This window comes from Mustela nigripes, chromosome 2, assembly GCF_022355385.1.
Source record: "Mustela nigripes isolate SB6536 chromosome 2, MUSNIG.SB6536, whole genome shotgun sequence".
In the NCBI taxonomy this organism is placed as follows: domain Eukaryota; kingdom Metazoa; phylum Chordata; class Mammalia; order Carnivora; family Mustelidae; genus Mustela; species Mustela nigripes.
Window position 1 is genome coordinate 125,736,906 of NC_081558.1, and position 26,057 is coordinate 125,762,962.

General features: G+C 38.0%; 1 protein-coding gene across 4 annotated transcripts; it reads left to right on the forward strand.

The window, feature by feature from the left end:
• LRRC34 (leucine rich repeat containing 34) lies at nt 1-25,714 on the forward strand. 4 transcript variants are annotated; one of them, XM_059391583.1, is made up of 12 exons: nt 1-124; nt 3,925-4,045; nt 4,586-4,704; nt 4,806-4,870; nt 6,326-6,409; nt 9,660-9,788; nt 11,457-11,552; nt 14,342-14,496; nt 14,876-15,031; nt 15,834-15,960; nt 17,442-17,627; nt 25,078-25,714. In XM_059391583.1, the coding sequence occupies exons 1-12, from the start codon at nt 22-24 to the stop codon at nt 25,081-25,083; spliced, it is 1,347 nt and encodes a 448-aa protein (XP_059247566.1). In that variant the 5' UTR covers nt 1-21; the 3' UTR covers nt 25,084-25,714. The 4 variants fall into 4 exon arrangements, with proteins under 4 accessions (XP_059247566.1, XP_059247568.1, XP_059247565.1 ...); XM_059391585.1 differs by lacking the exon at nt 17,442-17,627; XM_059391582.1 differs by lacking the exon at nt 25,078-25,714 and having other exon boundaries at nt 17,442-20,023.
• Nucleotides 25,715-26,057: the final 343 nt, after the last annotated feature.

Here is a 26,057-nt window from a genome sequence, read left to right on the forward strand (position 1 = left end):
GGCCCAGGGGTGAAGAGGAATATGTGGGACCCGGGGAAGGAGGCCGCGGGGGCCGGGCCTGGGTTCCCCACTCCCGTACCCACTACAACCCCTAATCCGTTCTCGGCCCCCGCGGACGGTAGTGGTAAGAAATCGGATGTCCTCCGGCGCCCGCCGGGCCCACGGGAAGTGCGGGAGGCGGCTCCGGCCCCTGCGGCAGGGTCGCCGGCACAGCCCGTTCCTCCCAGCGGGCCGCCGGCTCGAGGCGGTGTGGCCGGCGGGCGCCCCCGGGAACCTCAGCTGCGGCCAGAACTTTGGGGCCCCCAAATGTGGGTGGGAAGGGAGCCCAAGTTCCCCCGATGAGTCCGCCCTTCACACTAGCCATCGTCCTGGAGGAAGGTGTGTCTGTTGCTTTACCCTCATCAGAGTCTCCGGGAAAGTTCTGGGGCCCTTTATTGGTGGAAGTTCCAGAAAGCAGGGCCTAGGTGGGCCAGAGGGCCTTGAGACCGTTCTGACTTGGCATCTCTATGTCCCCTCCGTTTTAACTATTTCTGCAACCGTGAATGATCTCGAGCAAATTAAGCATAGCCTGCACGTCCCTCGTCTGGCCACCATTTCCATTGTGGATGCTTGTGTTAATGTGCCTGTAGATACGGAACTGCGCTAGAACACTTACCTATTCCTCACTGCATCCTTGAGATGCGTGCCGTGCTCTGCTTTTAGCATAAGAGGAAATTTAAGATGGGAGAATTAGGATAACTTGTTCAAAGTCACACAGCTGATCCTGGGCAACCACCCCAGTCTGACTCACTCCCAACCCTTGGATTTTCTGGTATTTGGCTGTTCCAGTACAGAAGGGCATGGGGGACCACCTCCAAAATGAGCCTTCTCTTTAGAAAATTTAAAACGTGCTGCCAGGTAAAAAATACTTGGAATACAAGAAAAATGACATTTGAGTTAGATTCTTTATATTTTCTTGTGTAACTGGTTAGTCTTAGTTTTAGCTTTACAATTTGAAGATGGATTTATTATTCTCCCCTAAGATGAATACAGGAAATAAATTTTTGGTACCATAAAATCCTGACATACAACATGAAAGAGCATAGCAAAAAATTTTAAGTACTTTAAATCCATGGTTAGGTAGGAAAATAAAATAAAATAAAAGAATTTTCTTTTCTTTCCTTTTCCTTTCCTATTCTCCCCCCCCCCCCCCCTTTAAAAAAGGTTTTATCTATTTATTTGCAAGAGAGAGCACAAGCTGAGGAGAGAGACAGAGGGAGGAAACAGACTCCTAGCTGAGCAGGGACCCCAAAGTGGGGCCGGACCCCAGGATTGTGACCTGAGGTACAGTCAGATGCTTAACCCACTGAGCCACCCAGGAGCTCTTAAGAATTTTCCTGTAACTTTCTTTAGCTATATTTAGCTTGTAGTCTAAGATTCCTTCCCTCAGAGAAACATGAGTTCTAAGTCTTGACACATTTCTTGGGTACATCTTGGGTGTGGTGTAGCCAGCTGAGGGCAGGCCCTGACTCAGATTCTCAGGCCAGTCTTCACTTTTTAATACTAAGGAAGGTAGTAGCCAGAAGGGAGAAAAGAAGCCTCCTGGGAGCCCAGCTCCAACAAGTAAATTTGTTACAGATCAATTTGCTGTGTTGTCTGTGGAGAATGCTAAAGTAGCATTTTGTAGCTTGAACTCCATGTGAACCATGGTCACATAAGTCTGGGAAACGGAATATTTTTATTCTCTCTTCTCTCCAGGCCCAACAATTTGAAGTTTTTGTGCCCTTGAGTGTTGTAAATGTCCTGAGAAGTGTTATAGAGGTTTGTTTAGCTTTAAGTTAGAACTTCCCAAATGTATTTGACAATAAAATCTATTCTATTTAGAACATGTTTGATCATCTCACGAAAGATTTGTATTCTGAAGAACACAGTTTGGGAAATATTGTGCTAAAATGTTATTTAGATTCATGGAAATTTCCTAAAATAAGGAAGGGTTTTTTATATGCATCAACCCATAAGACAGGAAATTCTGTTGACATTAAAATTTTTCTGAGACTGACATGGGAAAACTCAATGTTAACTGAAAAGATATAGAACTGTACTGAAAAATTCCGATTTTTAAAAAAAGGGTAATATGTACATAGTTGAGAAAAACAATAAGAAGGAAATACCCAGAGACCTTAATTGTAATGGTTCTTTAACATGGGATTGCTGATATTTATTTCCTTTCGATATTGAAATTTCAACTTGTCTGGAATAAGTGGGTTAAATTAATTTTTTAAAAGCTGATTTAAGGGCGCCTGGGTGGCTCAGTGGGTTAAGCCGCTGCCTTCGGCTCAGGTCATGATCTCAGCGTCCTGGGATCGAGTCCCGCATCGGGCTCTCTGCTCAGCAGGGAGCCTGCTTCCTTCTCTCTCTCTCTCTCTCTGCCTGCCTCTCAGTGTACTTGTAATTTCTCTCTGTCAAATAAATAAATAAAATCTTTAAAAAAAAAAATAAATAAATAAATAAAAGCTGATTTAAAAGAAAACTATTAAGAAAAGTTTAGTGCTTCCATTTTCAATGTAATGTTCCTCATTTTAAATCTTTTTCTGCAAGTTTGTTTAGCAAACTCTTGAGTTCATACAGTGCAGAAATCTCAGCCAAGTACATCTCTTGAGATGCAGAAACTCAAGAGGCTGGCTCCTGAAGACCCCAAGTTGGTTGAGTAGTGAGATCTCTGAGCACAGATTTTTATTTTTATTTTTTTATTTTATTGGTTTTTTTTTTTTTAAGAGACCTGTACAGGGGCACCTGGGTGGCTCAGTGGCTTAAGCATCTGCCTTCGGCTCAGGTCATAATCTCAGGGTCCTGGGATCAAGCACTGCATCGGGCTCTCTGCTCGGTGGGGAGTTTGCTTTTCCTTCTCTCTCTGCCTGCCTTTCTGCCTGCTTGTGATCTCTGTCAAATAAATAAATAAAATCTTAAAAAAAAAAAAAAAGACCTATACAAAAGATAAGACAGAAAACAAAGATAGTGGTAGGTGCTTCTAAGAAGAGGAACAACATCACTTCTACCCCCAGAAGGCTTGGGTCTTCCAAAGATCCTTGTAAATTAATATCCAAAACAGTAAGACCATTAAGGAAAGCTTCAGGCGTAACAGAGGAAGGAGATTTCAACTCCTGCTTTGTTTCTATCATCTTTATTAAGGACTGAACAGAGAAAAATCAACCTTTACAAAGAGGAAGTGAAAGGCCAGGGTAGGTGAAGAGCTTCTCTGAGTCTGGCCTCAACTCAGTTTTAGGAGGAACCAACAGATGCCATCAAAGTGCATGTGTAGAGGGTATCCAGGGAGCCTTGGGGACTCACGGATTTTTCAGATCCTTTTTGAGTTTAGATCCTCTGATTAAAATGTTTTTATTTGATTAAAATAAAAAATAAAATTTAAATAAAATTTTATTTTAAATATTTTAATATTTTTAATAATTTTTATTTTTAATAAAATAAAAATAAAAATTTTTTATTTGACGTCCTGATAAGAAAATGTGAGTCTCCTAACCCAGTGTGGTAGAGTGGAAAGAGGCTTTGGAGTCTGTCTGTTTTTATACTCTACCCTTATTAGCTGTATGATTTTGGCAAAATCTTTAATTTCTCTGAATATCCTTTTCCTCTGCTACCAGGATGTTAGTTCTTTGTGTCACTTGCAAGTTAGTGTCTGCCTAGCCTCAGTGGGTGTTTCTATGGCCCTGCTTCTCCAAACAGCATTTTTATTCCCCCTAATTCCTTCTATTTTCTTCCTTTCTCTAGTCTTAATTCTTTTGCTCTTTCTTCCTCACTCCTGACTCTATACATACACATTCGTATCTTTGAAGAAGTGTAATTTTTAGGGAGGGGAAGGAGTAGGGACAGGAAAGGTCCTGATATCATTTATATGTGATGAAGAGTAATGCACTTATTTTTCAAAAGCTCCAGAAGTTACTGGCCATCTCCAGGAAACTTACTATAATCTCTGTATGGAAAAGTCCCAGAAAATTAATACTTTTATATTGCATATACTCCAAGAAGTCGATGAAGAACTCGAAAAGGGGTAAGGAAGACAAATACTTGATTACAAAGTAGTATTCACTGACCTCCTTCTGTATGAGAATCCTGGAATACTGAGTGATTTGTTTAAAGTGATTTGTACATGGCTTTTAAAACAGATCTACCTTTTGATTTAGAACAGTGTCTGATGGACACTGTTAGCTGGTCTTGGAGGTAGCAGAGTACACAAGGAAAAACAGTAGACCAGTGGCCTCCAAGTCTAGCCTTCAGATTTGTCCTGAGCTCCTGGGAGCTGGATTTATTTGTGAAAATATTGAAGTCTTTGATGTGATTACCTATCAGGAGGAGTGTGTGTATGTGTGTGTGTGTGTGAGAGAGAGAGAGAGAGAGAGAGAGAATAAAATTATATACTATAGAAGTGTTTACAAAATCTATTGAATATTCAGTCGTCTTAAGTTACTTGATATAAATCTATATTGTGATACATACTTGGTTTCAGTAAATGCTATTCATGATGTTACTGTTTATATAGGGGGAAAATACTTCTATTTCTTTAGTGGGTTTCTTTTTTGCATTTTAATAGGTCAGAAGGAATCACATTAAATATTGCTGGTAACAGTCGCTTAATGCCAGAAGAAAGAGTAACAGGCAAAGATTTTTGGATTCTTTTCAGAATTTTAAAGAAGAGTCCATATATCAGTGGTATATGTCTCCTTAAAAATCATTACCTCTTAATTTTCCTGATTTTAATTATTCAGTATAAGGAATATCAGCCTCTATTCATCTGTTCATGTGTTCTTCAGGTTTGGATGTTAGATATAACCTCATAAGTGATGTTGGTGCATACTATGCTGCAAGACTGCTTCAGGTATTTTACTACAAAATCTTGTTAGTTCTTTTTGTTTTCTTCCAGGAGTCAGTTAAGAGCCAGTACTTTTTCTTTGAAAATGTACGTGGTTTGAGTACCTCAAGTCCGCTAAGTTAATAACCCTTTATTGCAGACTTCTTTGAAGATGCCCATGCTAAAATGCTGCCTTGTGGCTGCATTTCATTTAAGAGAGACAGTGGGGTCCAAAAAAAAAAAAAAAAAAAGAAAGAAAGAAAAAAGAAAAAAAGTGTGGTCCACCAATCAGAGTAGGTGTACTTTAAGAAAAGGCTTTGTTTCAACCTCCGAAGATTGGCAAATATAGGTGTATGTTTGTATTTTCAGTTAAAATGTTTTTTTTTTTTTTTTTAAAGATTTTATTTATTTATTCGACAGAGAGAGATCACAAGTAGGCAGAGAGGCAGGCAGAGAGAGAGACGGAAGCAGGCTCCCTGCTGAGCAGAGAGCCCGATGTGGGACTCGATCCCAGGACCCCGAGATCATGACCTGAGCTGAAGGCAGCGGCTTAACCCACTGAGCCACCCAGGCGCCCCATTTTCAGTTAAAATGTTTAAAGCAGCATTATCATTATTGTTTAAATTGGCTTTTTAAGTTCCTAACTACTTTCCCCAATCGCTAAATATGCTTCTAATGAGCTTAAAAATGATCTTAAAATTCTCATTTCCATGAGGGGCACCTGAGTGGCTCCGTCCTTAAGCATCTGCCTTCAGCTCAGGTCATGATTCCTGTGTCCTGGATAGAGCCCGGCATTGGGCTCACTGCTTTGCAGGAAGGCCACTTCTCCCTCTCCCTCTGCCCTTGTGTTCCTTCTCTTGCTGTGTATCCCTCTGTTAAATAAATAAAATCATAAAAAAAAATTTCTCCTATCCATGAGATGGCACACAGCACAAGGACAGAGTGAAGATTAAGAAATATGAACTAATTCTCAGCAATTACAAAAATATTGCAAAAATCACCAAAATGTTCTTAAGTTTTCTTAATTCTCTTTGCAGTGAAACCACCTAGTCTAGCGGCACACACAAAATGCTAGTCTTGCAAAATGTCCAGGGTCCTGACCTTGCACTATATTTACAACACTTGAAATAAACTGAAAACCCACTTGTGTATTTGTTATTGGTAGATTGCTGGTAACTAGAGCTTCTAAGTCATCTTTTGCAAACTTGTACACTGTGGTTAAATAAAGGGCATTCATACTTTGAATAATTGATCAAAATAGAATAGTCTTTTTCTTTCACTTACATTGCAATTATGTTTAAATGAGCATGATGTTTCCCACAGCCCACCCCACCCCAATTGTAGCTTCTTTTGTTGGACTTTGAGATTTTCTGTTACAAAGATTTTCTTTGGAGGTAAATTCTTTTACTTAAATAAAGCAGTGTCTGTATTTTTTTCCCCCTAATAATTACATACGTAATAGCTTCTTTTCTCTTATTATAGAAGCAACATAAACTCGTTTACTTAAACCTTATGTTTAACGATATTGGGCCAGAAGGTGGAGAACTGATTGCTAAAGCACTACATGTAAGCATTTATATACCTCAGACATTTTCTTTTGGCATTTTAACTTCTGATAGCTTGTAATTAACCAAAATGTTATTGTGAACTCATTGTGCAAATGTCTGTTTTTATTACACTTTAATTTATTAAAATGTAATATTACATGAGCATTTTTAAATTCATTTTTAAAAAGCTTTAAGATACTTAGCATACATAAGAACTTACTTTTTCTCCATCAAAATTTACCTTTAAGATTTTTGTTCAGTGGGTTTTTGTACATTCAGAATGGCATGACCATCACTGTTTTTAGAACATTTCATCCCCGAAAGAAACCGTGTACATATTAGCAGTCCTTCTCTATGCTTCTTTCACCCTCCCAGCCCCTGGCAGTCACTAATCTGTGTTCCATCTAATAGATTGCCTATTCTGGACATTTCACATAAATGAAATCTTAAAATATGTGGTCTCCTATGACTGGCTTAATGCTTTCAAGGTTCATCTGTATTGTAACATACTTGATTCTTATTGCCAAATAATATTCCATTGTTTAGATATATCCTATTCATCCATCAGTTAAGGACATTTAGGTTTCCACTTTTTGTCTACAATAATGTACTATGAATATTTGCACATTTTTTGTGTGCATGTTTTCAGTTTTCTTGGGTGTATACCTAGAAATGTAACTGCTAGATCATTTGGCAACTGTTCAACTGTTTTCCAAACTGCCTTTTTACAAGTCCAGCACTGTAGGAGTGTCCTCGTTTCTCTACATCCAGCACTTGTTACTGTCTTCTTGATTTTAGCCATCCTAGTAGATATGCAGGGGTTTTTTGGATTTGATTTGCATTCCCATCATGAATAATGATGCTTAGCATCTTTTCATATGGCATTGTTTTGAAAAAATGTCTGTTCAAAGCCCATGTCTAGTTGTCTTTTTAAATGCTAAGAGTAGTCTGTATGTTCTGGATATAAAGTCTCTCATACATGATCTGCAAATGTTTTCTGTCATTCTGTGGATTGCCTTTTCACTTCCTTCATGGCATCCTTTGAAGCACAAAATTAATTTTGATAAAGTTCAGCTTTTTTCCTTTGTGCTTTTGGTGTTATAGCTAAGGCCTTGCCTATCTAAAAATCATTAAGATTTATATTTGCATATTCTAACTGTGTTTTTAGCTCCTTTGTTTAGTTCTTTGATCCATTTTGAGTTAATTTTTGTATATGGTATGAGGTAGGAGTCTAATTTCATTCTTTTGCATGTGGATATCCAGTTGTCCCAACACTATTTAAGATTATTCCTCCCCCATTAATTTTCTTGATGCCCTTGTCAAAAATTTATTACAAACAGTTTATTTCTCTGCTCTTCATTCTATTCTTTTAAAATGTATGTCTGTCCTTATGTCAGTCCCACACAGTCTTGATTACTGTAGTTTGTAGTCAAGTTTTGAAGTCAAGAAGTGAGTCCTTTTTGTTGTTTCAAGATGTGTTGGATCTTCTGGGTCCTTTGCATTTTCATATGAATTTTAAGACCAGTTTATCAATTTCTGCAAGAAAAACAAGGATTTTTTTTTTTTAAAGATTTTATTTATTTGACAAATCACAAGTAGGCAGAGAGAGGGAGAAGTAGTCTCCCTGCTGAGCAGAGAGCCCAATGCTCGGCTCGATCCCAGGATCCTGAGATCATGACCTGAGCTGAAGGCAGAGGCTTTAACCCACTGAGCTACCCAGGTGCCCCCCAAAACAAGGATTTTGAGAGAGTTGCTTTCAATCTTTAGAAAATTTGGGGAGTACTGTCATCCTAACAGTATTGTCTTCTGATTCATGACGTGGGATGTGTTTTCATTTATTTGTATCTTTCACTTCCTTCAACAGTGGTTTTTTAATTTTTTTTTTAAAGATTTTATTTACTTGACAGAGATCACAAGTAGGCAGAGAGGCAGACAGAGAGAGAGGAGGAAGCAGGTTCCCTGCGGTGCAGAGAGCCTGATGATTTGGGGCTCGATTCCAGGACCCTGGGATCATGACCTGAGCCAAAGGCAGAGGCTTTAACCTGCTGAGCCACCCAGGCGCCCCCCACAGTGGTTTGTTTTTAATGTACAGGTCTTGATTTTGCTAAATTATTTCTAATACTTTATTCTTTTTGATGCTACTACAAATGGGACAGTCTTCTTTTTTTAATATTTTATTTATTTGACAGATACAACAAAAGAGGGAACACAAGCAGGGGGAGTGGGAGAGGGAAAAGCAAGCTTCCCGCTGAGCAAGGAGCCCCATGCGGGGCTCAATCTCAGGACAACAGCATCATGACCTAAGCCGAAGGCAGATGCTTAACTGACTGAGGCACCCAGGTGCCCCTAAATGGGAGTCTTAATTTCAGTTTTGGATTGTTCATTGCTAGTGTGTAGAAATACAATTGATTTTATATATTGGTGTTGTGTCCTGTAGTCTTGCTGAACACATTAGTTCTAACAACTTTTTTAGGTGGATTCCTTAGAATTTTCCATATATGATATCCTGTTACATGCAGACATAGTTTTCTTCTCCAATGTGGGTGCCTTTTTTTCTTTTCCTTGCCTAACTGCCTCATCTAGAACCTGCAGTACACTGTTAAATGGCAGTATGAACAGTGGACCTCCTTGCCTTCTTCCTGTTCTTAAGGGGTTTCAGTTATTTGCAGCTATGTCCTCTACTATTTATTAGGACACTGAAATGTCTAATTTTCTTTGTGAAAGGATTATCAAGAGTGGAATGAGAGGAGTTAAACTTCGCAAGTGTCTGAAGAATTACATTCCTTTAAAAGTGATACAGGGAGAATATAAAGTGATTGCTTAATAGGTATAGGGTCTCCTTTGTTGGGGGTGAGGGGGGTTGAAGTGTTTTCGAAACTAGCTAGGTGATGGTTGTATAACATGGTGAATTTATTAAAAACCAGTGAATTGTATATTTTAAAATGGTTTACTTTGGGTTATGTGAATTTTACCTCAAAAAAAAGGTGGTATAATTTTCTTAAAAACGAATCTATAGATTTCTCAATGAAAGGAAAACTTATAAAATCTGCTTCGTTTACTGAGCATGTTTCCTGGGCATTCTTTCCAGTAAAAAATTAAACCAGATTTTTATCTTATTGGGAAACTAAATGTTACCTTTAAGGAATATCCTATTCTATCTCCATGAAACCATGAAAACTTGAGTCTGCAAATAGTAAAAGTCTGCTGTAATCAAGAAAAAAATTTGTGGAATACAAATTTAATGAAGTTTTTATTCTTTTTCTTTTCAGAAGAATACAACTCTGAAATACCTAAGAATGACTGGAAACAAGATTGAAAATAAAGGTGGAATGTTTTTTGCTGCAATGCTACAAATTAATTCATCTTTAGAAAAATTAGATTTGGGTGACTGTGACCTGGTAAGTAAAATGGTTGAGAAAAATCACCCATGTACTGCATCAATCTTTTTGGAAATAGGATAAGGAATTGTTGAAGAGATCAGCTAAATGAGAGTCTTATGACTGATTAAGCTTGTCCCTAATATCTAATATCAGGGAATTTTTTTTGTTTGTTTTGCTTTGCTTTTACTATTAGGCATATCAGTGTTATTAATAAGATTGTATTAAATAATACTATAGAGGAATAACTAGAATAAAATTCTTCCTAAGCTTCTATCTATAACACTTCTTAACTTATACAGGAGTTTTTGAGAAAAAAAATTTAATTGAAAAACGCTACTTCATTAGAAAGCCTATATTCTAGTTGGTAAAACATCAAAAAGAAAAGTGCTACAAAGATAGCTAAGTACTCTGTCTGGTAGGAGGTAATCTGCATAATAGCACAGTCGTCTAATATCTGAGGAACTACCTTGGAGAGGGTCCATGGCAGAACATCCCAGGCAGGGGTCCAGCACACACAGACTCTAAGATAGTGGTACCCTGACTACGGTACGGGTAGCACAGCTATTACAGATAGAGGTAATTTTACTACTCATGTATTTATTTTTGCAGATGCTCTATTTTGAGGAATTAGTTTTCCATTTATGGTAGTAATAGAACTTTAAAGTGGGAAAAGTAAATTGACTTAATAGAAAACTATTAAGTAAACAGTAAAACTGGTATTATAATATGGCAAAAATCATGAGTGGTACATGAATAATGAAAGGCTGAGTCTGGCAGGTTTAGGACCTGAAAAGCCAGAGTGGCTAGTCAGAGTATCTCAAAGTGTGGGTGAGAGGTGTGCAGAGGCCAGATCAAGCAGTGCTGTATGGGTTGTGGGTCAAGGCCAGGGGAAAAAGGAATTGAGTTCTAAATACATCTATGAGATGTATTTAAGGCTTTGAGGGGTGATGTGATTTGATTTGTCCTTAAAAAAAAAAAAAAAAAAAAGATCACTCTGGTTTCTGTGGGGAATTAGAGGGTAGCAAGAAGCTCGCTGACCACTTCAAGTTATGGTCCAGGTGGGTTAAAAGGATTGGGGATGGGTGGTGGCACACAGATGGGTTAATCTGAGATGTCTTTTAGAGACCATCTCTAAGACTTACTGATTAATTGGATGGGACGGTGAGTAGACTGGTGAAGTGGAGGCCCAGGTTTCCTAGTGTTACAGCTGGGGGGTGTGTGGTGGTGTCCAACACAGAAATCAGGGAGAATTCGGCCCTTCCAATAAGGTATTTCCACTGCATACACGCACTGAAAGTAACAAGTATGCACATAAAAGAATGCTTTCACAAGGTCTGTTCTAAGTAGTGTAGAACCCTAGCTGAGATCTGCTTGTGTGTCTGGGTATCCGAGGTCAGAAACACACAGAAACTTAAGGACTCAGGAGCAAACCAAGAGGTGAATGTCCTAAGAAATAGATACTGAAACTTTAAGAAACTCCCTGTGCATGTTATAGATTTTAGGGCAGAGAGAAAAGAACATAGTAACAATTTACTTCTGAGTTTGACCAAACTATAATTCAGGGTTTACAGTTCTGACAGATAAATAAAATCTTAAAATAGTTTATTTCTCTGAATCTAGATTACTGGTTTTGAAATAGGGAGATTATATACTTTGTCAGCTCCTTAACGAATTTACTATTTCTAGGGAATGCAAAGTGTGATAGCATTTGCTACAGTCCTAACGCAAAACCAAACAATTAAGGGAATAAACCTAAACCGACCTATACTGTATGGTGAACAGGTATGTATTCAAAGTGATGACAGCTAATATTATTACATGTGAAAAAAACGAAGGCACTATTTACTGAAGGTTATTTCAAGGTTAATATTTTTAGAATTTACTGTATTTACAAAGAACTTATTTGAAGAAAAACTGAGTTAAATTATGATTTTAGTTGTTTATTTAAGCAGTAAACAGGTCTTTTTTTTTCTTTCTTGTAAACTCAGATTAACGGTGAGTAAACCTGTAAAGAGGCAGAGTAGTCAAGACGGAAACAATTATTAAAGTTTTAAAGGCTGTGAATTTTGTTATATTACTATCACTAAACTGCTTTGAAATCATGAGTAACAATGGCAGAATGTGTATGAAGAGCAGCCTGGGAAGTCTGGACTTGATCCTATAGGTAAGCTGCACTCTGGAGACAAAATGGTAGTTGCTTTCAAGGCTTCTCCTTGTTCTTTAACATTCTTTTAGAAGTGGCAGACAAGGTTCTCAGATTGAGGACATGAGATCTGAAGGCTAAATTAAAATGTTCTGATTAAAGCCTTGAGGAAATAAGTATGTTAAACTATGTGAAATCACATTAGAAACACCATTCCTCTTTTAAGTGTGTTGAGTGGTGTCATTTTTCCCAAATCGGAGAATAGTTAAGAAAAGCCCAAGGTCTTTCTCAGGTGCAGGCTCTTGCTCTTAGCCCAGTGCTTCTAGCAGTCAGCTAAACTCCAGGCTGCTTTCTTTTCCTCTCCGAGGCAGGCACTCTCTGTCCCTCTGAGTCCTAGTTTCTTCAGTGGCTGTGGAGTAGAGTCCTTCTGGGTTTCTTCATACTTTGCTGTTCCCAAACATAAGCCTGCAAACCTATTCCATTTCACTATCTGGGGAGCATGGAAAGATACTGATGCCAGGTGCCATCCTAAGCAAACTGTCAAAGTTGATAAATGATCTAAAAACACTATTTCTTATTTTAGTTCCCTTCCTTAATAAGGGTGGTCCCTCAACCAAATTTCTTGATCTAAAAAAAAAAAACCACAATCAAAGCATAAAACACAAACATGTATCCTGGTTCCAGGCACCATGCAGAGCAACACTGGACCCCCTAAGTGGTCAGTTTGCATTTGTTAAGATCCCAAACTATAGCTTCCCTTTGGGCCTTTTTCAGTGTCAGCAATAATTTAAATAAATCAGATACAGGATTATAGACTACTGAACAATAAAAAATGCTTTATAGTGTCCTATAGATCAGTTATTTTATGCCAGGTACTTTTTTGTTAATTGTGAGGGAAGTATAATTTTACCTACCTTACAGAAAAGGAAACAGACTTAGCTGGATGAAATCATTTGCCCAAAGGCAGGCAGCTAGTATAGAGCTAGTATTTGGACAGTTTTCTCATAAAGCTCATATACTTTTATTACAACTCATGTACTATCTGCTACTGCTACATGATTTAACTTTTGTAGTTTTTCTCAGTTATTATGTAGAAGTACATAATTTGAGCATACATAGATATCCATGTTCGTGATCAGCATTTCCAGTGACTGTAAAACTTACAAATACAGCAATCTGTGGACGCCTGGGTGGCTCAGTCGGTTAAACATCAGACTCTTCATCTCAGCTAAGGTCTTAATCTCAGGGTCATGAGTTCAAGCCCTGCATTGGGCTCCTTGCTGGGCATGGAGCTTACTTACAAAGAAAAAAAGCAGCAATCAAGTAAGAGGACTTCTTACCATAAAATACTGACCCATTCATTTTAAGACCTACTTTGACTTTGTTAAAAAAAAAAAAAAAAAAGTGCTTGGTATTCAAATCCTCATTGATGTTATATACTTTTTGCCTTGGAAGGAGCTAGAGTTTGGAATTAAAAATAAGTCTTCCAGTGACTGGAAAATGTATTTAGAGATTTGGGATGATTATAAAAAGGAAGAATTGGATATCACAGGACTGATTGTATTTTTAAAATAGAACCAACATTTGAGAAATGGCTTTGTATTTTTTAAGATTTTATTTATTTGACAGACGGAGATCCCAAGTAGGCAGAGAAGCAGGCGGAGAGAGGAGGATGCAGGCTCCCTGCTGAGCAGAGAACCCGATAGGGGGCTTGATCCCAGGACCCTGGGATCATGACCTGAGCCGAGGGCAGAGGCTTTAACCCACTGAGCTACCCAGGCACCCAGAGAAATGGCTTTGTATTTTATCCATAAAGAGTGGAGATCAAGAGTAAAGTTCAGGAACATATGGGTATAAGAAACATCTGGAGATTCTTGAAAGGACAACAGTAAGGGAGCTTAATATGTGCAATATATCATGGGGCCAATCACCCCCGCCCAACCCTTCTGGAGTGATTGTTTAGAACAGACTTTTTTACACCAGCCTATTTACCTCACTTAGTCACCGTACTTTCCAAGTGCCTGCTGCTGGTTTTTAAAATGATAAAGTATCATTTGTGGCAAAAGTGATTTTTCTTAAAAACCGAGCCAAAGCAAATACAAATTATAGGCTAATAGTCTCAACTGGTATCTTTTTAAAACGCTAATTTAAGGGGGCGCCTGGGTAGCTCAGTGGGTTAAGCGTCTGCCTTCGGCTCGGGTCATGGTCTCAGGGTCCTGATTGAGCCCCATGTCAGGCTCTGCTCAGTGGAGAACCTGCTTCCCCCTTCTCTCTCTGCCTGCCTCTCTACCTATTTGTGAGCTCTGTCAAATAAATAAAATCTTAAAAAAAAAAGAAAAAGCTAATTTAAGTAACTTAGCATATATTTGGTACAGCTTCAAATGTACAGCTTCAAAACTGTATTTTAGAAGATTTTACCTATTTTTAGGAAGAATCCACAGTTCATCTAGGCCACATGTTGAAAGAAAATCACTGCCTTGTTGAACTACATGTGTGTAAGCATAATATAAAAAACTGTGGTATAAAACAGTTATGTGACGCACTGTATCTGAACAGAAGCCTACGCTACCTTGATGTCAGCTGGTAAGTGATAATACATTAGAAGTCCTGGGAATAATCTATGTAAATATTCATGATACAGAGGCTATATTGTTAAGACAGTAATTCCTAAGATCAGAAGATATAATCATTGTTGTCAACTTTTTGTACTAAGCTTTAGTATCTAGTTTATACTGATTATTTTATCTCAACAGTGTGAATGGAGCATTTAATCATGAGTAAACCAGAATGGAGCAACATTTTATAGCAAATTTTCATTACCTTTTTGGAAACTGAGTGATTAAAATCTTTTACTAACCTAGAAAAATAATGTTCTATACAACAATTCTGAGGCATGTTAATCTCTATGAATAAAAGAATACTTCATATTTTCAAATGTAACCATGTATTCTTCCCTTCCCAGCAATAAAATAACTTGTGACGGAACGGTGTTTTTGGCTGACGTACTGAAAAGCAATACTACCCTGGAAGTACTGGATCTTTCTTTTAACAGAATAGAAAATGCAGGAGCAAAGCATCTCAGTGAAACTCTTGCTTCACACAACAGGAGTCTTAGAGCGTTAGTATGGTTTTGTATTTAATCAAGAGAAAAACTTAAACTTTTAAAATACTAACTTCAAGGGGCACCTGGGTGGCTCAGTGGGTTAAAGCTTCTGCCTTCGGCTCAGGTCGTGATCCCAGGGTCCTGGGATCGAGCCCCACATCGGGCTCTCTGCTCAGTGGGGAGCCTGCTTCCTCTCTGCCTACTTGTGATCTCTGTCAAATAAATAAATCTTTAAAAAAAAAAAAAACTGACATCAATCCCCTTAAAACCCAAGATTCATGATGAAATATGAAAAATTTCTAAGCTGACATATTGACATTTGAGAGAGAGAATGAGAGAGAAAGAGAACGAGAGGAGAGAGGTCAGCGGGAGAAGCAGACTCCCTGCAGAGCAGGGAGCCCGATGTGGGACTTGATCCCGGGACTCCGGATCATGACCTGAGCCAAAGGCAGTTGCTTAACCAACTGAGCCACCCAAGCACCGTAGCATTATTATTTTTTTTTAAAGATTTTTATTTATTTATTTGACAAACAGAGATCACAAGTAGGCAGAGACAGGCAGAGGGGTGGGGGGGAAGCAGGCTCCCTGCTGAGCAGAGAGCCCGATGTGGAGCTCCAGGACCCTGGGATCATGACCTGAGCAGAAGGCAGAGGCTTTAACCCACTGAGCCACCCAGGCGCCCCAGTTAGCATTCTTCTTTAGTATCTTTACTTTCTAAGATTTTACACAATAAAATAAATGTTGTTGGCTAACTTATGCATCTTCTTTGTGTAAGTATGTATTGGTTTCCAGGGTTATTACTTCTTGTTTCTGATAGGTTGTCAGTAGTCAGCAACAACATACAGGGAGAAGGACTGGTTGCACTTTCACAGTCAATGAAAACAAATCCCACACTCTCGAATGTTTACATTTGGGGAAACAAATTTGATGAGGCTACATGTGTGGTAAGTCTTTTTTTTTTTCTTCCTTCACTAAAGGCTTTTCCTGGGGTCTTCTCTATAGTATCGGGCATTTACAGGTGGCCTTGGAAATTATTCCAAAATGTAGTAAGACACTTCAGTTTTGATAAATTTTAACGTAAGTCCTAAAAACTAAGCACTGGAAAGTTTTGTGGTTTAAATAGAAGGCAACGAATACCACATATTAATATAGAGATCAATGAATTATGCAATCCCAATTCCTCTAAAAAAATATTTTAAAAACCAGAACTATTGATTTATTCTAAATTTTTTTTTAAAGGTTTTTTTTATTTATTTATCAGAGAGAGGGGGGGAGAGAGCAAGCACAGGCAGGCAGAATGGTAGGCAGAGGCAGAGGGAGAAGCAGGCTCCCCGCTGAGCAAGGAGCCTGATGTGGGACTCGATCCCAGGACGCTGGGATCATGACCTGAGCTGAAGGCAGCCGCTTAACCAACTGAGCCACCCAGGTGTCCCAGATTTATTCTAAATTTGATGTAGCACAATCTCCAGTCTGTTGCCCAATAATTAAACCAAGACATGGAATTTGGAGACCTAGTCTTTTATGTTGCTTTTAGGTTGCTTATGTAAACACAGCCCTTGATACCACTTGCAAAACAAAAAGCATTGTAACAAATAGTTTTTATTTGGAAAGAATGAAGATGCTAAAATTCTCAATTTGCAAAAAGACTATCCAAAATTCCACCTCCAAAAAGAGTAATAAAATATACTATTTAAACCCTTGATTTCAGAAAAAGATCATATTCTACACACTAGAATGAGTTTGGAATAATAAGCCTAAGCAGAAAACAGCTAAAATTTTAAATTTTTTACTGTCTATATATCTTTCTCTATACTCACAATCTTATTAACCAACCATTTTAACATGTTTGTATGATACCCTTACAAAGATACCAATGATCCATTAGTGATATACAAAGAAAATTCTACAGTGAAGACAGAATTAGGCTACAGCCAGGTCAGCATCTGATACTACAGAAATTGTCTTAGCCTCAATCTATAAATTAGCTTCAGGGAGTTCATGAACTCCATACAGCCATATGCCAAAATCTGGTTGCATATTTTCCTGTGAAATGGGTCCCTGGCTATCATCAAATTTTCAAGGCATACACAACCCCTTCCTCCCTCACTTACAAACCCCTGCAGGACTTGAAAATTTTGACAATGAGACCTTTGGCCCACAAAATCTGTAATACAGAGAACTGTTAATTCTGGGAGCCATAAAACAAAATACTTCAAAACTTAGAAGTAACTTTTTCAAAATTATAATTATGTGAAATTAAGTGAATAAAAATTGTATGTAAAAAATACTAAAATTTAGTATTTACTCAGAATATTTTAAACTGAAAATCAGCACAGCTAATCTGAAAATTGCAATTAGCTTATTCATTTTATGGAAATTAGACAATTTTCTTAATGACAGGTCTCTCTTTTCTTAAAAATCATAGGCTTATTCAGACTTAATTCAAACGGGCCGTCTAAAACCAGACAATACAGATGTGGAGCCATTTGTGGTGGATGGACATATGTATCTTGCAGAAGTCTCCAATGGCCTTAAAAAGCATTACTACTGGAGACCAATTTATGGAGAAGCTTGCACAAACTCACCTAATGCAGGTTTTGCTCTTGTACCAGTAGGTGGACATCTATGAAAAACAAGCTCTGAAATTTTCACATTACTTGTCTTATGTTAATATTTTATTGCCTATTAAATTCTTAAATTAGAACATCTTACCTTTTATACATTTGAAAAAAATGATTATATTAAAATGACTTTGTATAACTGTCCACTGTGGAAAAACAGTATCATTGTTTTAAAAGAAATTTTACAGGAGAGGGAAGATGGCAGAGTAGGAGAATCCTAAATTCACCGCCTCCCTCCACCCCAGCCACACATGGTGGCAACTGCTGCATGTACTGCTACTCACTCTGAAAACTACCTGACGGGTGGCAGAACAGATCATCTACAGCTAGGTGAAGATCATCCACAGCTAGGTGTAGCAAGGTCACATCAAAAGCGCAGGAGGTACAGAGCTGCCATCTGCCATTGGTAATGAAACTCCTGGAGTGACTACTCACAAAGGTGAGGGACATCACAGGCGAGGAGCGACCCCACAATGGACACCCTTGGCCCTGAGAACTTGCACTAGTAAGACCAGTCTCCATAATGTCTGGCTTTGAAAATCAGTGTGGCTTAACTCCAGAAGAGCTGGAGGGCTGCAAGAAACCAAGTCTTTAGAAGTCAACACATTAAATAACTTGGCCCAAGACAGAGCATAGAAGCAGCAGTTTGAAAAGTGCCTGGGGTACATCTGAGAGAGATTTATCAACTAGTTTTAGGATGTGTACAGGAGGGGCAGGAATCTATAGGAGATAAACAGGAGCTTTCCCCAGGCTTGAAAGTGCTGGTGGGTGCCATTTTTCTTGTCCTCTCCCAGCCTAGACAGTCAGACACTTGTAGAAGCGAGTTCTGACATTCTCCCCCTACCTTGCTAGCATTGTGTGCCCTGCCCTTCCAACCTGCCCACTGTGATAGGCACATTTCCTGCCCTAGGGAGTGAGGAGCTAACCCCATATACCAGTGCACATGCAGATGCTGTAGCTGTGCTTCTCAGCTGCCTCTAGAGCCCTACCCCTCAGTGTGTCTGCAGCAGTTACAGACTCTCATTCCAGACAGCAAGCCCACAAGGGCTGCAACCAGGTCTCACAGCCACCCACACAGGAAATCAGCACTGCCTACAAGTGAGCCCAGAGCAGGCAATGCGGACCACCGCAGACAGGCTGAGTGCTGGCCCAGTCTGCATGATGTAGAGATGACTAGGGCTTATTAGCCAGCTGTGCAGCAGACAAGCCCTGCCCACCAGTGTGCCCTCAACACTACAGGATGATCACTGTAGACGGTAGGGCAGAGGGCTAGCATCATCCACCAGCATGCCAGCATCCATCATAGCTCAACCTCAATAAATTCTGGTGACCAGAGAGGGCCATGTTACAGGTAACTACAGGAAACGTTCCACACAAGGCCACTACTTTCAAGACCAAGAGAAGCAGCTGACTTATGTAATTCACAGAAACACATAATGAGGAGACACAGGAATACGTTCCAAATGAAAGAAGGCAAAACCACCGAAAAAGAGATCAGCAATATGCCTGATAGAGTTCAAGGTAATGGTCAGAAAGATACTCACCAGACTTGAGAGAAGAGTGGCTGAACTCAGAACTAGTCAGAGGTGAAGAATGTAATAACTAAAATTAAAAATGGGCTAGAGGAAATCAGTGGATTAGAAGATACAGAAGAATCAATCAGTGATCTGGAAGACAGGGTAATGGAAAACATTCAAGCTCAACAGTAAAAATAAAAAATGAGAATAGGTTAAAGTATCTCTGTGACTTATCAAGTACATGAACATTTGCATTATGGGATCCCAGAAGGAGATGAGAGAAGGGGGACAGAAAGCTTATTTGAAGAAATAACAGCTGAAAACTTCCTTAATCTGGGGAGGAAACTGACCTCTAGGTGCAAGAGGCAAGAAGAGTCTTAAAATGAACCCAGGGAGGTCCACACCAAGACACATAATTAAAATGACAAAAATTAAAGAGAAAGTCCCAAAAGCAAGAGAAAAGCAATTACATATATACATGGGAAACCCCATAAGGCTATCAGCTCATTTTCAGCAGGACGCTATAGACCAGAAGGGCATGGCATCATCAAAGCGCTGAAAGAAAAAAGCAAAACAAAACCTCTGCAACCAAGAATACTTTATCCAGCAAGATTATCACTCAGAATTGAAGGGAAGAGTGTGTCCCAGACAAACAAAAGTTAAAGGAGTTCATCACCCCTAAACTAGCTTTACAAGAAATGTTAAAGGAGATTATCTAAGTGGAAAGAAAAGGCCACAGTGGAAGAAAATTAGGAGAAAATTTCACAGTAAAAGCAAACATATAGTTAAGGTAGTAGATCAATCACTTAGAAACCTAGTAAGGAGGTTAAAATAAAAGTAGTAAAATCAATTTTATCTATAAAAACTAGTCAAGGGATACACAAAAAGAGGTAAAATATGACCTCATATACCTAAAACATGGAGGGGGGAATCAAACTTAGGTGCTCTTAGAGAACTTAAGAGACCATGATCTCAAAATAGACTGCTATACACAGGGTGTTATATATGAACCCCAGGGTAACAACAAAGCAAAAACCTCTAACAGATACACAAGAAGAGAAAGGAATTCAAGCAGGACACTAAAGAAAACCATCAATCACAAGGGAAGAGAGAATTACAGAAACAACCAGTAAACAACAAAATGCTAGTAAGTACATACCTATCAATAATTAACTTTAAATGTTGGATGTTTAAATGACTGGATGGGGGCGCCTGGGTGGTTCAGTGGGTTAAGCCGCTGCCTTCGGCTCAGGTCATGATCTCAGGGTCCTGGGATCGAGCCCCCCATCGGGCTCTCTGCTCAGCAGGGAGCCTGCTTCCCTCTCTCTCTCTGCCTGCCTTTCCGACTACTTGTGATTTCTCTGTCAAATAAATAAATAAAATCTTAAAAAAAATTAAAAAATAAATGACTGGATGGCTCAGTCATTAGGCATCTGCCTTTGGCTCAGGTCATGATCCCAGGGTCCTGGGATCCAACCCCTCACAAGGCTCTCTGCTCAGTAAGGAGCCTGCTTTCTCCCTCTCCCTCTGCCTGCTGCTCCCCATACTTGTGCTCACTGTCAAATAAATAAATAAAATCTTAAGTAAATAAATGAATGAATAAATGTAAATGGACTAAATGCTCCAAGGAAAAGATATAAGGTGACTGAAAGGATAAAATAGCAAGGCCCATCTATATACTGCCTACAAGAGACATCAGCCCTAAACATGCATACAGACTGAAAGTGAAGGGATGGAGGGGTGCCTGGGTGACTCAGTAGATTAAGTGTCTGCCTTCAGCTCAGATCATGATCCCAGGGTCCTAGGATAGAGCCCCACATTGGGCCCCCTGCTCAGCGGGGAGTCTGCTTCTCCCTCTCCCACCATCCCTTCCCTCTGCTTGTACATGTTCTCTCTCAAATGAAAAAATAAAATCCTAAAAAAAAAAAAAAAAAAAAAAAAAAGAGATGGAAAAAGATATTCCATGCAAATGAAGCGGGGGAGGGGGATGGGATACCAATACTAATTATTAGGTAAAATAGACTTTAAAAAAAAGACTGTAAGGAGACAAAAAGGTCATTGAATAATGATAAAAGGATCAGTTCATTAAGAGTATATAATAATTACAAATACTATGCATCCAACATAGGAGCACCATATAGATATATAAAGCAAATATTAACAGACATAAAGAGAGAAATTGACAATAACACAGTAATAGTAGGGGGCTTTAACACATGCTTACGTCAATGGATAGATCACTCAGACAGTAAATCAAACCGTGGCTTTGAATGTCACATTAGACCAGGTAGACTTAACAGATACACACAGAATTTTCCACCCCAAAACAGCAGAATGTCTATTCAAGTGCACATGGTATATTCTCCAGAACAGATCACAGGGCAGACCATAAAACAAGTCTAAGAACAATGAAATCCTATCAAGCATCTTTTACCACTATAAGAGTATGAAACTAGAAAGAGACCAATTATAAGAAAACTGAATGAAAAACAAAATAACTGGAAGCTAAATAACAGATTACTAAAGCAACCAATGGATCAACAAAGAAACAAAGAGGAAATCAAAACATACTTGGAGACAAACAGAAATGGAAACACTACAGTTCAAAATCTTCAGCACACAGCAAAAGTATTTCCAAGAGGGAAATTTATAATGATATAGGCCTACTTCAAGAAACAAGAACATTTTATTTTTTATTTATTTTTTTTTTTAAAGATTTTATTTATTTATTTGACAGAGAGAAATCACAAGTAGATGGAGAGGCAGGCAGAGAGAGAGAGAGAGGGAAGCAGGCTCCCTGCTGAGCAGAGAGCCCGATGCGGGACTCGATCCCAGGACCCTGAGATCATGACCTGAGCCGAAGGCAGCGGCTTAACGCACTGAGCCACCCAGGCGCCCGAAACAAGAACATTTTAAACAATCTAACCTTATATCTAAGGAACCAGAAAAAGAAGAATCAACAAAGCCCAAATAAATGAAATAGAGACTAAAAAAACAACAGAGAAGATGAATGAGACCAAGAGCTGTTTCTCTGAAAAGATAAACAAAATTGGTAAAACTTCAGCCAGAAGTTTTAATCAAGAACTCAAAATCAGAAATGAAAGACGAGTTAAAACTGACACCATAAAAATATAAAAAATTATAAACAATTACAAAAAAAACTAAAAGCCAACAAAATGCACAACCCAAAAGAGATTAATTCCTAGAAACAATCTTCTGAGTCAGGAGGAAACAGAAAATCTGGAGAGACCAATTACTAGTAACAAAATTGGACCAATAATAAAAAACTCCCAATAAAGCTAGGATCAGAGAGCTTCACAGATGAACTCTACCAGACATTTAAAGAAGAGTTAATACCTATCCTCAAGCTATCCCAAAAAACAGAAGAGGGAGAAATTCTTCAAAATTCATTTTACAAGGCCAGCATTACCTTGATACCAAAACAAACTACAAAACAAACAAACAAATCTATAGGCCAATTATCCTTGATGAACATAAAAGCATAAAACTCAACAAAGTATTAGTGAACAGAATTAAAAAATACATTAAAAGGATCATTCACTATACTCAAGTCATATTTATTCCAGGGATGCAAAGACGGTTTAATACCTGCAAATCACTGATGTGATCTACATTTACAAAATGGATAAAAGTGTTATGACCACTGCAGTAGATGCAGAAAAAGAATGACAAAATTGAACATTCACTGATAAAAACTATCAAAGTGGGCACAAAAGGAACATCCCTCAACATAATGAAAGACATATATGATAAGCCCAAAGCTAACATCACAATGGTAAAAAAGCTGAAAGCTCTGCCCTTAAGGTCAGAAACAAGGATGTCCAAACTTTCACTACTTTTATTCAATATTGTACCAGAGGTCCTAGGTATAGCACTCAGACAAGAAAAATAAAAGGTGCCCAAATTGGTAAGGAAGAAGTAAACCATCACTGTTTGCAGAGACACAGGCTATATATAGAAAACTCTAAAGACTCCACCAAAAAAATTATTAGAATAAATGAATTCAGTAAGTTGCAGGATACAAAATACAAAGATCTGCTGCATTCCTGTACACTAATAACAAAACAGCAGAAAGGGAAATTAACAACCCTATGTAAAACTGTATCAAAAAGAGTAAAATACTGAGATGCCTGTTTAGCTCAGAAAAACATGTGACTCTTGATCTTGGGGTTGTGAGTTTGAGCACCATGCTGGGTGTAGAGCTTTCTTAAAAACATTAATAAAGTTAAAAAAAAAAAACACAACTGATGAATGAAACTGAGGACAACACAAATGGAAAGATATCCTGTACTCAAGGATTAGAAGATGTAATATTGTTAAAATGTTAAAACAGACTCAAAGAAGACAAACTAGCGGTTGCCAGAGGGGAGGGAGATGAGAGTTTAGACAAAATAGGTGAAAGGGATTAAGAAGTAAAAATTTCCAAACTTATTAAAATAAGTGAAGAAAATGAAAAACTACAGCACAGAGAACATATTCATTAATATTTTAGTAACATGGTACAGTGACAGATGATAATCATACTTATCATAGTGAGCACTCTGTAATGTATATAATTGTTGGATTACTGTGTTGTAACTCTGAAACTACTATGTCAACTACATATCAATTAAAAAAATAAAAAAAAAAGACTGGGTGGGGGGAAGATTAGAGGCTAAAATTTTAGCCATGGAGAAAAAAAAAAAGAATCAAGGAATTAAACCAATATGCTTTTAAAAACAAAATATCATTAAGTAGTAAAATAGCATAAAAAGGAAAAGCCATTATAGGTATCCTAACTGACAGTTGTCATGAAGTGGTAAAAAAGGCTCAGGTGGCAGAATCCAAGGGAATTTCAGGCGGTTCAGAGTTGAAAAGGTATTTTATATAACTTATTTAGATAATAATGATTGTTGATACAATTTTGCAAACACAGGGAAATATATAGAAACACATATAAATGCATGCTTTTTTTTTTTTAAGATTTTATTTTATTATTTGACAGAGATCACAAGCAGGCAGAGAGGCAGGCAGAGAGAGAGAGGAAGGGAAGCAGGCTCCCTGCCAAGCAGAGAGCCCGAAGTGGGGCTCAATCCCAGAACCCGGGATCATGACCTGATCCGAAGGCAGAGGCTTAACGCACCGAGCCACCTAGTGTCCCTAAATGTATGCTTTTTAAACAAGTCAGTAATGCCAGTGAACTTTTTAAGATCATTCTCTTTTAGAAGATGCCAGTAAGATTTTAATGATTTGATGGCAAATTACTGTTGTCTATGGCCAATCTTGTTTTCAAATTAAGATTCCTATGAGGAGGCAACAAACACTATGATGCTTTGATTACAGACCTATATTCACAAATTTATTCACACATGCCAAGATGATGCTTCACCGGAATGATTTACTCGTCAAAGTGTGAAAAAAAGACATGTGGGCAGTTTTAAAAGGTTACTTTAAATTATGCTTAGGTCCTACAGTCTAAAAGAAACTACCATCTATCTCTAAAGGTCTACAGGGAGGAGGTGGAATAAAGGTGGTGGTCAACTTTACATAGTTGTCAAAATACCAGCCTTCACTTAAAAGTACTGTGAATTCTTCAAGCTGTATTTATTTTTTTAAAAATTAGCATATCAAAAAAAATCACATCTGTCCACTCCTTTAGTAGATTAAACACTTAAGATCAGTAACCCCTACCCACTATTTAATGAGTTTTGAAGGTTTACAGGTATTTCCTTGTATTTGGCACCTAACACCATGTTCCTATACTCCCTGGGGGGAATGAAGGGTGGGCACAGAGGGTAGTGATGGTTACATAAGGGGAAGAACATCTAATAAACTGTTCAGGCATTATTTTCACTTAATGTTATAGAGTTACTGAGCCAGAAAAGACCTAAATGCCTTACCAAATCCATTCTCATGCTTTCAGAGATGAATGTGAATCACCCAGGACAGGACAGATGGTTGCTATCAGGATGAGTCTGTGCTGAAAAACAAAATCTTAAAACATCTGGAATTGGCTGAAAAATACATACTCTACAGTTCATATTAACTATGTGTGAAATGGATTTCAAGTTGTTGGTATTTTTTTTAGATAAATATAGTTTATATGTTATATCAAAGAAAATTACCACAATCTGATCATGGAATTTTACAAATAATACGACCTTCCACTGATGTGAAAATCACATAAAGATCTGCCATTGTTTACAGTGGAACTAACAAAGCTATACTTTATAGACTATGGAATTCTATAAATGACATTATGTATCCTGACACTTAAACTGACTGATTTTACTAGTTACTGATTTTACTTATTAGGTTTTACCAAACCTTACTTGGCAACATTCTATGTGTTCAAATCTTATTTTATTTCCATTTTAAGATCTCTGCTTTGCAGATATAAAGACTGGTTGTTTTTTAGAGAGTTCTTTTACATTATCACATGTTGAGTAGTCTAGAACTAAATATCTGTATCTAAAAAGGCAATATATCCCAGGAAAATCAAATGTACTTGTACTGTAAAAATTGCAATAGGAAATGAATAAAATTTTTTCTTTTAATCAAATTTGAAAATCTGCAGAATTCAATGGATGCAATAAAACCACGCTATAGAAAAAAAAAAAAGGAACATTTTAAACAACTGTCATTACATTTGTAAGACATTAAGGTGGTGAGGAAATGTTACTCCTAGACATTAGAGATCCAATTAATTCAGATTTAAGTAACAATTAATATGACAAACTTCTTATACTTAAATATCTGTCCAGAGAGTTAAGGAGAATTTGTTAAACTACAGATGCTAAGTCGGCATTTTTAAAGCATGGAACATCAGAACCACTCAGGCAAATGTTAAAATTACAGATTCATAGAGTCAGACTTACTGAATCAGAACTTCAGGTGACAGTC